Source organism: Panthera pardus, unplaced genomic scaffold (genome assembly GCF_024362965.1).
Source record: "Panthera pardus isolate Hobbes unplaced genomic scaffold, ASM2436296v1 HiC_scaffold_17, whole genome shotgun sequence".
NCBI lineage: Eukaryota > Metazoa > Chordata > Mammalia > Carnivora > Felidae > Panthera > Panthera pardus.
Genome location: NW_026526732.1, coordinates 60,959,075 through 60,971,244, shown reverse-complemented (window position 1 = coordinate 60,971,244; position 12,170 = coordinate 60,959,075). Strand labels below are relative to the sequence as shown.

At 32.6% G+C, this 12,170-nt stretch overlaps 1 protein-coding gene across 3 annotated transcripts in view; it reads right to left on the bottom strand.

The window, feature by feature from the left end:
* The window catches only part of ASCC3 (activating signal cointegrator 1 complex subunit 3), a 359,800-nt gene that overhangs the window by 96,323 nt on the left and 251,307 nt on the right, over window positions 1–12,170 (bottom strand). For all 3 annotated transcript variants that reach the window (XM_019442967.2, XM_019442970.2, XM_053904622.1), the window contains exons 31-33: window positions 3,748–3,885; window positions 3,550–3,670; window positions 2,440–2,572 (exon numbers count right to left, since the gene is read on the bottom strand). In XM_019442967.2, the coding sequence (XP_019298512.2) occupies window positions 2,440–2,572; window positions 3,550–3,670; window positions 3,748–3,885 (392 nt within the window). The remainder of the gene's footprint in view (window positions 1–2,439; window positions 2,573–3,549; window positions 3,671–3,747; window positions 3,886–12,170) is intronic.

Here is a 12,170-nt window from a genome sequence, read left to right as displayed (position 1 = left end):
AAGGACATGAGAAATGGCAATAAATTGAAAGATTAAAAAAATGAGTTTCTATATTACTCTCAATTCATCAGCGGCAGAGTATAAATCTGTATACTCAACTGAGAGGGCAACTTGCCAATATCTATTTGAATAATCACTGTGACCCAGCAATTTCACTTTTCATTATTACCTGCTAGAGAAACATTTACAGACAAGGATGGGAAAGCAAATTACTTCGCTGCAATATTATATGTAAGAAGAAATAGGAAACTCTTGAAAGGCCCATTAATAGAGAAGTTAGCATAAAAACTATGAAATACTCTGTGATAGGTAAGTATTAATAATAGTTATATCGAAGTACAAAATTAAAATTTTTAGTTAATGATTACTGAATGTACATACAGAAAATTACATAAATCATACATGTACTCAAGTAATTTTCATAATGTGAACACACCTGTGTAACCAACACCAAGATCAAGCATCACCATTTCCCCAGAAGCCCTCCTTTTGTGCTGTTTAGTCACTACCCTGGCTCAAAGGATATTATGACTCTTATTCTGATCCTTACCTTATTGCAGTGGCTTGGGCTTCAAGCACAATGCTTACTGGACGTGGTGAGAAAAATACTCTTGTATCATTCCCTATCTCAAAGGGAAAGCTTTCAATATTTCATTATTGACTATGATGCTTGCAGTAAATTGACTCTTTATCAGATTAAGGACATTTCTTTATATTACTGTTTGCTAAGAGCTTTTATTATGAATGGGGGTGGAATTTTTTCAAATGCTTTTTTTTTTTTTTACATCTATGAAATAATCATATGATTTTTCTCATTTTTTTCCTGCTAATGTGGTAAATGATAGTAATTTATTTTCAAATAATAAGTCAACTTCACATTTATAAAATAATTTACACAAAATTAAATTTACTGATGTTGTTTAGACATCTATATTTATGAGAGGCACAGGTTTGTTAACATTCTTTTTTGGTAAATTTCTTATCAGGTTTTGGTATCAAGGTTATTCTGATCTTACAAAATAAGTTGGCAAGTAGTCTTATCTTTTCTAGTATTAGGAAGAGTTCATGTAAGATTGATGTTATTTTGTCCTTAATGTTATGAAGAATTCACTAGTAAAGCATCTGAGTCAGAAGGTTTCTTTGTGGAAAGATTTTAAGTGTCAGATTCAATCACTTTGATAGAATAAGAGACTAGATTTTCTATTTCTTTTTGTGTCAGTTTCATAAGTTTTTAAATGAATTTTATCATTTTATCTAAATTTTTATTTGCATAATGTTTCATAATATTTTTAAATGCCTGTAATATCTTTTCATTACTAATATTATTCTGTTCATTCTTTCTCTCGCTCTCTTTTTTGATCAGAGTTAAAGGTTTATCAATTTCATTCTTCTTTTCAAAGAAACAACTTTTGGCTTTGTTGATTTTTTTCTAATGTATATTTGGTTTCAGTTCTTTGATTCTTGCTCTTATCTTCTTTCTTTGAGTTTAATTTGTTAATTTTTTCCCGAATTTTTGGATGGATGTTTTGATCATTATTCATGCTTTCTTTTAAAAAATATATATCTTATTATATATATTTTTATATAATATATATTATATACAGAGTCATAAATTTTCTCTTATCACAATGTTAACTGTATCCACGTTTTTATATTTTCTAAATAAAAAAAATGAACATTAGCACTTAGCATAAAAATTCCAATAACTCTTTACACTATCAATGAGAAACATGTGTTGTCCTTTGCAGTTAGAATACAGTATATTTAAAAAGACTGATAAAAGAGAACTAGTAATAAATGTTGCAAGTAAAAAATACATAAACCTGAGGGAGAAAGGCTATTTTCAGCTGAGAAAATGAGAGAAGCCTTTATCAAAGGGGTAGTTACTGTGCTACAAAGAATTATGTGATAATTCTGAAATAAGCTAATAGTCCAAATTATTCATTACAAGTCCCTCTATTTTGGATATTTCTTTATCACCTAGAGAAGAAAAACACACATCAAACGAGAACTTTATTATTAAACGCTTACTATGTGATAGACCCTGCTACAAGCACTAACATTCGATCATTACAACTAACCTCTGAGATAGCCAGTGTTGCTAGCATCTCCATTTTACAGATAGGCGCATCAAGGCACTGAGGAATCAAATGACTTGCTAGATCAAGGAGGTAAGTAGTGGAGCTCAGATATGAACCCAGGTTGTCCGGCTCTAGAATCAATGTGATTCATTGAAGCAGTACTAACACTGCTTCTTTTAAAAGTTTTTTTTAAAAATGAAATTGTAATTGAATTCTATCTTACAGTGATAATTGTATTCAGTTTCATTTCAAATAATTCCATTGAACTAGAATTTTTGCTGATTTTTATAAATATCATGACACAAATATTAATTGCTATGACATGAATCCATTTAAATTAATTTACAGCAAAATTTACCTTGACTCTACTGGGAAAGGTTCATAAAGAAATTTTTTGTAAAAGTCTTTCTTTATGTCATGAACCAGAATTACAGCTTTGCCTTGGTCGTCAAACTGAGGCCTTCCAGCACGCCCCATCATCTGGAGTACATCTATAAAGAAGAGAACAAGAGGTATTCAATAATGTGGCAGCTAGCACAAGGTATAATTTAGTGATTATAGCATGTTTCGACAACACGACAAAATAACGAAGGATACAGAATATTTTAAGAGTGTGCATATTATCTCTGAAGCCTGTTGAGTTCTATAATAATAAAATAATTAATGCATTAAGACAGAAAATTGGATCACCAAAAAGGGACTCTTTTACTATTTGTATAAGAAAGAAAGATAAAAGTTTCCTTTAGCTAAATACTTTAAAATGCTGTTTAAGAGTTATTACTATTTTAATTAAACAAGAAAAAGCAAAACATATATGGGTAAATCTCTTCGGCAGATTCATTTGATTATTTTTCCCCATGAATGGACCCCCTGGGTGCATTTAGGCCTCACCCTCTTCCCACTTACGGTACAAATGTTCTTTTTTTTTTTTTATAGTGCAGGAATCTCTGAGGTAAGAAATGATTTAGAAATAATATAGGTTTTACATGTAATCATTGAGTGGAAATACACACAGATATTTCGCTCTTCAGAATTCAGTGACAATGCTTTTATCAAGTTTTAAAATATGCACGAATCACAAATCGCAGCATGCAGAAATCATAGCAACAAGCCTTTTGATTCTAGAAGCCCCATAGAAGTATTTCTAGTGAAACAGATTTAAAATTAAACAGTATAATGTTTAACTGTAATTTATTAAGTCATAATAGCTACTAATCAGTAATTGTTATCTATTTGTGAATTTGGAACCATTAGTTATGCTTTTGATGCTTATTAACACTTTAGGTAAGTAAATGAAACAGCTCAATACTTTGAATAGCATTTGCATCTCACTGGAAATAAAACTTTACAATCTTACTCAACATATGTTCAAATGTGGTCAATTCTCTACAATTCAATTCATGCAAATTCAGATTATTAAGGTTAAAATAGAAGCTTAATGTATCTGTAAATTAAAAAAAAAAATTACCTGTAATGGGAAAATCCACATAGCGCCTTGTTTTTCCATCATAATATTCTGTTCCCTTAATAATTACTAAGTGAGCTGGAAAGTTTACACCCCAGGCTAATGTACTTGTAGCAATAAGAACCTAGAAAATAAAATATATTTAACTAAAACATAATGTGTAAGTTATATTTAAATGTCTGTTTATGAAAAATAAAATACCTGAACTTTACAGTTTACAAATAGCTCCTCTACTGTTTTTCGGTCCCTCTCATGTAATCCAGCATGATGCATTCCTATTCCGAAAGCAAGTGTCAGCTTCAGGTTGGAATCTCTTAGCGTTCCAATGATGTTCTCCATCTGCGAATAAGAGCACAATTACGAGGTATAGGTTCATTAGCTTTACAATTTCCATACTAAGATTATATTTGACCAATTTTGTGTTTTGATTCTTATACTATATAAACAAAAATACAGGCCTCATCTACAGTTACAAGTGAAGTTAATTGAAAAGAAAATCTAGTTATTGAGAATGTATATCCTAAATGAGTTAAAATTTAAATGTTATCCATCTTCTCCTCATGCATCAAGGAAAACAAAATCTGTGGATAAATGCAATATCCCCTTAATGAGTAACAACTATTAAAAAGGATGTAATGTTAACTAGAATATTTCAGGGTCTTGTTCATCTCTTATAAGAGAAAAACCTTCCATCTTTTTGGCTCAGTACTAAAAATTTAGAAAATATGGACAAAAAAATTAATGGAGAAAAATCAGTCATAATCCCACCAAACAGACAGGAACAATTCAAATTTAGCCTTTCTCACTGAACTTAATGACCCAGGGCAAGTCATATAACCTTTGTGAGCCTCAGCTTCCTTATTTAAAAAATCATACTGGTGGGGCACCTGGGTGGCTCAGTTGGTTGGGTGTCCGACTTTGGCTGAGGTCATGATCTCACAGTTTGCGAGTTCAAGCCCCATGTCGGGCTCGATGCTGACAGCTCAGAGCCTGAAGCTGCTTCAGATTCTGTGTCTCCCTCTCTCTCTCTGCTCCTCCCCTGTTCACGCTCTGTCTCTCTCACTCTCTCAAAAATAAACAAACATTTAAAAAAATTAAAAAAAAAATCAAACTGGTATATTTTTGTCTACTTCTCATTTCTTTAATCAACAGTACAGTTAAATACTTTTTATATTTACTAGCACTTTTTTGTAAACTATCTTTTCATTTTTTAAGTGGATATGACAGCTTTTTTTCTTAGTGGTTTGTAATGGCTCTTTATGTATTAGAGCTATTATTAAGCTATTTATGAAGTAAAGTTATTTCATTTCCAGCCACGGTTTAGCTAAGTTTTCATATGTCTAAAGAGTTTCTGAAACTTATATCTTATATAATTTCTGAATATTCTATCACTTTCCATTCCACATGGAAAATACTTAACGCAACACAGATTTTATGGCAACAGAAGCAAATCTTATCTTCTTATGAAACTTATTCTCTGAAAGGAACTAAACAGAAAACTCAATCTCTTTTTGCCTAATGATAGACCTTTATACTGGTCCTTAAAGCAGAGGATGACACAATATGCAGTGTGGTGAACTTCTTTTGGGACAACTCCATGAAGGGAGTAATGTAGAGATCAAGTGGTTTGAGAATGTATGAGCAATTAAAAGAATGACATATTTTACTGTATCTGTAGCTTCACTACCACATTTTCACAGTGAACAACAGTGGAAGATAAACTTGGAAATGGGTATATGTATGATTTTTATATGCCTGAAGACTGAGATAGTACAAATAACCAACACTGTCTTCAGACCTCATTTCTGTGTTTTTTTTTTTTTTTCCCTTCTACTATTAATCACTTCTAACATACACAAGTATACATGCAACACATTAACTCTCCTGGATGTGAATAAACCAATAAGCAGCTCACAAAATCTCTATCTAGAGAAACTTCAGCTGGTTGCTACAGTTTAGTGGAGACATTCATACATGAAGCACGTCAACATCCTTCATTCTTGCTCATCTTATTTTCAATGGTCAGAAAAAATTTTCCAAGCTTTTTTATGTGGGAATAAATTGTTTTACACTAATAATTCAAAAAACAGGAAGATGAAGTTTGTCTTTATAATAGATCTTAATGTATAAAAGGCACTACATAGACACAAAGTAACAGTTTAATGACATACACATCATGTTATTTATCAACTTTCCTGAACTGAATGCAATATATAAAGAGTTCATTCTGTTTCATAAACACAGTATGGTCACCTGATATTCTTGAATATTTACTTCATAAACTGTTAAGCAAGAATATGGAAATGTATTAACATTAATTAATGTTAACATTAACATCCACTTTCCCTTTCAAATTAGCAAAGGATAAGGAAGATGACTACAAATGCATGCTATAAAGAAAGGTGCTTGTCTTGTCTCATAAATTATATGTTAGCCATTCTCAAGTGACAGCCTATTATCCATTTTTTTTGTTCAATAGTTCACTGCATAAATATCTTCAATTTACATTATCAAGAATTAATTCACTGATATTCTTGCTCTGACAATTAATTTCAGGGATTATTTTTTCAATTTCATAACTTAGTAACAGTATAATTTTATAACTTGTATAATTAATAGTGTTCCATGGCAATGCCAATCATACCCCCCAAAATATACCATGTACCTCAGGAAAGCTAAAGAATCCTATGGCAGGGGTTTGGTGAGGCATTAATATCCTGTCCTTTCACATCAGGGAAGGTTCTCATTCCCCCTGCCCCCACTTTCACATAAATCAATGCATTAAAAAGAACTATTTGCCTATCTGAACTGGCAAAGACCTAAAATCCTCATGAGGAAAATTACAAAAAACAACTTCATTTATTACATAGTTACTGTGGATGAATTCTGAATTATTTGAACATCATAAAAAAAGGAAAATTTATAGTAACGTTACTTAATCATTATGCGTAAGATACTACCCGGGACAGCCTGTTTAAATTTGAAAATATAAATTGTTGATTAAATTATACCATTGAAATGTTTCATCTTGCTCACAATATAATACAAACAAAATTTTTGAGAAACTTAGGATAATGAAAGCTTAAAACATGGTAATACATATTATTTGTTGAGTACTTATGTGTCAGGCAATGTGCTTGACACTTTACAAAGATTATCACATTTAATCCTTTACATAAAGTAATAATAGCTCTAATGTAACACTCAATTCATTTACACAATCCTGTGTATTTCAAGTTAAAGACCCAGTGATCTTGAATACTACAGAGTAGACTCTCTCAACACTGATTCCATGGGAGAATTAAACCCCACAAAAAATATTTGAGTTGCCATCTTTTAAATTTTTCCAAAGATAGATAGTATCATTCTAGATGGTTAGGAGAAAAGTTCACTTATTACAAGCAATGGATGTCTTAAGCCATTAAGGTTTAATTAAGAAAGGCTGCTACAGAACTTTAAAAATAATCATGATAATAAAACACTGATAGGGGAAGTTTTAATTCCACAGTTCATTTCTATTCAACCAGCATTTGTTGTAATGTATAGGCATCTTTCCAACAGTCTTTGAAATATGTCTGACTACCTGACAGTTAAACCAAAAAAAACAATTCAATATTATAAATAAAAGAAAAATGGATCGATCTATATCCTCTAAGTAGTGGTCTTTTTTTTTTTTTTTTTTTTTAGGGTGATGGGGGAGGAGGCACATATGTAAACTGTTGAACCAATTACTTTAACTTAATAGAATTTTTTTTTTATATTTTAAATTTATTATACTCAAAAAGCTTTTGTAGAAATATAGGATTCCATTTAAGTAGATACATTACTCCGTTCCTGAAATACATTCCAGTCAGAATATAATTCAGTGAGTTGATGACAATCCTGGCTCCAAAAGAAAGGAGGAGACCAGATTGGACAAGAATGAGCTAACAGATTGTACAGCCCAATTCTGTCCCTTTGAGTGTGATATATTGTTTCAAGATGCTAAAAACCCATACTTTCTCAAAGCATATCTGTTGTGCTGGTTTTCCCATTTTCACAGAATCCTCATTATCAGAAAACTCTGTACTCTTTTCAAAGCACGTCAGACTCAGACCATATGCCACTGAATAATGCTTATCAATTGTCTAAAATGCTCAATAAAAGATGCAGCATAAAGAAGAATAATGAAAGTTACGAAGACTTTTTTTTTAAAGAATAAAGATAATTAAATATATCACATCTGGTACAGATGTCAAAGTTAAAACATTTCCTTATAATTACCAAGTGTTAATTTCTTAAAATACATTTCTGTATGATAAACCCCACAGACTGAAGGTGAAAAAGTTAAAATGAAAGAAACACTTTAGAACATTCTGCCAATATACCAAGGGAAAAGAAATTTAAAAATAATATTAATTAAAGATAGTAAATTTCCAGTCTTTGCCAATACTCTCCTCATATTCCTTGCTATCCTCTCTAAAGCCCAAAACGACACCTCAAAATGATTCACCATACTGTTAATATGTAAATATATTTATATATGTGATTAAACACATGACTACTTGTGAATTAAGTATATAAATGAAATCTAAAGAATAACATGTAAAACTTTGCTATGTCTGCTAAATAAACACAATGCCATTTTTCAATGTTTGCTTCTTAGCTTGCCCTAATTCTTAACAATAGCAATATCAAAACTGGGTCATAAGGTGAAATATTAAAGACTTTTTGCTTATTGATGTTTTTAACTTAATTCACTATGGTATTGGTAAGAAATCCAAGTGTCAGCACTTCATATTTATTCTGGAATATACATTTTATGCTTACTTCCATTTTTGGAGAGTTCAGATTCTGACACATGTTTGGAGAGCATTTCCATATATTGAAAAGCTTTTATTTATGTCTGTTATGTATGTATGTACCCTCCTTAATGCTTGCCACCCATTTAGCCCATCCCCCCATCCAATACGCCACCAGCAACCCTCAAGTTTGTTCTCTGTATTTAAGAGTCTCTTTATGGTCTGTCTCCCTCCCTGTTTTTATCTTATTTTTGCTTCCCTTTCCCTATGTTTATCTGTTTTGTTTCTTAAATTCCACTTGAGAAAAGCTTTTAAAATGCAGATAAAGCTGATGAAAGGGACCTTACAAAATTAATTTGCTAAGGCAGTATAATTTTAAATGAACAAATGCTATATTAATATGAATTAAATTTGTGAAGGAACATAAGCAAAATATTATAAAAATAATAGCAAATTTTACCATAAAGATTTCAGCAAAAAGAACCTGTCTATACGTAAGGTATTCAATGCTGCTGTACTATAACAGCAATAACAGTTAACACTTATTGAACATTTACCTCTGTTCCAGGCCTGTTCTAAGTACATCAAATAAAGTAATGCATTTAATCCTTAACAACAATCTTGTAAGGATAGGATTATTATTATCCTTTTATAGATGAAGGGGTAAGGCTCAGAGGTTGAATACCCACCAAGGTCATATGGCTTGTAATAGGCAGTCAGTATTAAACCTAGGAGGCCTGGCTCCAGTCCATGCTCTCAACCACAATGTCACATTCTAATTACCACATGAATGTGATTTACTTAAAATAACTACCTAAAATAATGAAATCATTCATTTGGCTTATGGCTGGCCCTCACCATTTTAGACTGTGGGCAAAAAACAGGTAAGATTTGAAATAATGAATCATATACTAGACTCACACAACTGGGGAACTATGCCGATGATTAGCAAACCTATTTTTTAAAAAGTTTATTTATTTATTTTGAGAGAGAAAGAGCATGAGGTGGGGTGGGGCAGAGAGAGGGCGAGAGAGAGAATCCCAAGTATGCTCCATGCTGTCAGTATGGAGCCTGAGGCAGAACTGTGAGATCATGACCTGAGCCAAATCAAGAGGTGGATGCTTAACCGACTGATACTTACAAGAGCCCCAATTAGCAAACTATTTCTTCTTCTTTAGTATTTGAGTATTTCCACTTCTGTGCCTAAAAATTAAGAATATTGAAAAGTATCTTCCTTTGTAAACTAAAATACCAGCACTCATGATTGAGAATAGCACAGCTCTTGTTGGTTGCCTGTGTTTGATCCTGTAGCTACTGACTTTACTGTTTGTTTCCATCCCCTCAAATCACATATGGACACTGTGACTTTTCCATCTTCTCTAGTCATAACATTGTCAAGGATTTCAGTTACTGTATGGCAGAGTGAAAAAAACACGGCTCTGAGTTAGCTGTCCTGATTTTGAGTTTCTGAGTCCCATTTATTTTATGCTATCAGGCAAATTACTTAATTCTTCCAAGTTTCAGTTTTTACATCTATAAAACTGGGATAACAAGAACAACCCTTCCAGAATTCATGGTTAAACTATGTAATATAAGCTTCTAATGAACTATAAAGTACACTATAAGCATATCAACTATTACTAAGCGTAAGATCTTTGCCTCTTTCTTCAATAAGACATGCATGATATCAACTATGGCAAAATATAAACAGCCTCATATCTTGTAGCTGCTCTTAATTACACAACTATTCCATGAGGACCAACTAAATTAAGATGTCCAATGCTCAATAAATCTGTGGATAATGTCTGTCTTGACACGTAATATTCTTAGCCTAGTAATTTCTCTACTGGTCAGTCACTAAGAGGCCTGAAGCCTGATCAAAATAGAAAGCACTTGGGGTGGGACTTTTGTATCACAAACTCAATCTATTTTGGTTTGATAATAAAACATATTTTCCAGTTGAAAATGTGGTCACTCTTATATTAAACTCAATTTAATCTCTGATTTTTAACAATCTCAAAGTCCATCTTCAAAGCCTGGTACTAACTTCTTACCTATAGGAAGAAGTCAGTATCTATGTTGAATGAAAAGCCAAATGAATCTGAAGAACTAAAATAAAATGTCATTAGTAGAAACTCCACCAAATCTGAATTCATGATGATTTTCAGTTGTCAGAGTTGCTGCTTGCCACTTTCATCCAGGATGTCTGAGTGCTAAATCCCATAGGTCTTTCTCTGCTCTTATCTCACTCAACTCCCATTAACATTTAAAGTAGTTAAGCCCTCCTTCCTTCACAAAACCCTCTCAACCACACACAGTGCTATGGGACTTTCCTTACTGGCATCACCTTCTCAGTGCCCTTTGCCAGCTCTTCATTTTCTACCCAAGCTCTACTGTGAGTCACTCCAAGCCTGCCCTCTGTTCCTGCACACTCTATATCAGGGTCTCATGTGCTTACCTGGGTGTAAAGGCTGCTTCTATGCTAACGTTCCCAATTCACATGTTCATTTCACATCCTCTGTGGGTTATACAGACTTCCTATATCTAATTGGCTTGAAAATCTTAGAAATACAAATTAACATCCAAAATATTAACTTTTTTGTTTAGAGTTACTAACTGGGGAGCCATTCTTGATTCTTTTCATTTTCTCAACCTCCATTTTTCACTACCAGCAAGTCCTACTGAACTAGGTCACCACCATCATTAATTCCATGCTTAACTTCCACTTCAATCCATTTTCCACTAAGCAGCAAAAGTGATCTTAAAATGAAATTGGAGTATGTTATCTTCCTAGCTTAAAATATTTTAATGCCTTGGAACACCCCTCCCTTAGATATCTGCTTGGTTTATTTCCTTGCTTCCTTTAGTTTTCTATTCAAAAATACCCTCACCACAGAGGTGTTCTTTACTTATATCAATGTAAAACATTCTACTACCACCCTTAGCACTCCCTATTCCCTTTAGACCCTGCTTATTTATTTTTCCATAGGAATTATCACGTTTTGACATATTTGCTTATTATCTATCTATCATCTCCACAAGAATGTTAATTCCGTAAGGGTAGAAAATTTACCCAATACACAGAGGGAGGTCAAGAGACATTTCTTTAATCAATGAATAAATGACTACTTTCCCATACTGTTTAAAATCAAAATCCAAACTCTGTATGCATGGGTCTAAGGTCTTACATGAGCTGGCTTTTGCCTATCTCTGAAACTTAACTTATACTACTCTCCTCCTAGCTTATTCTGTTCCAGCTGAGCTGATCTCACTTCCTTTAACATCCTGTTCCCTTTACCTGAAATGCTATTATCTTCTCTCTTAGTGTAGCTAACTTGTTCTCATGCTTTGGGTCTCAGCTTAAATGTTATCTCCTTAAAGAAGTCTTCTCTGACCATTCTTTTTAAAGCCCCACCTCCCCTTATCATATTTCATTTCTCATTTTATAGCAATTTTTATAACATTATTTGGTTTATCATATATATATTTAAAAATTTCTATCTAGTTGAGCTCCTTGAGAATTGGGATCAGTTGGCTAACCTAGTGCTTGGTAAGTTGTGGATATTCAATAAATATGTTACATAAATGAACACTTTACAAATTCTGGTAAGAGCTGCCTACTGACTTAAGTTAGAGGAATACTCTTATGGGTATTTTTGATGTGGGAGAGAAAAAATGCTTAACTATGTGATACTAGGTAATCTTGAAACTGAAGTTACTGATCATGAACTAATGCCATCTGATCTCTCTAGCTATACATGTTGGTGTGCCTGGTAGCAGTCCATCATTGGTAGAAATAAAAGGATCAGATGGAAGAATATCATGAAAGGTAGTTCATGAACA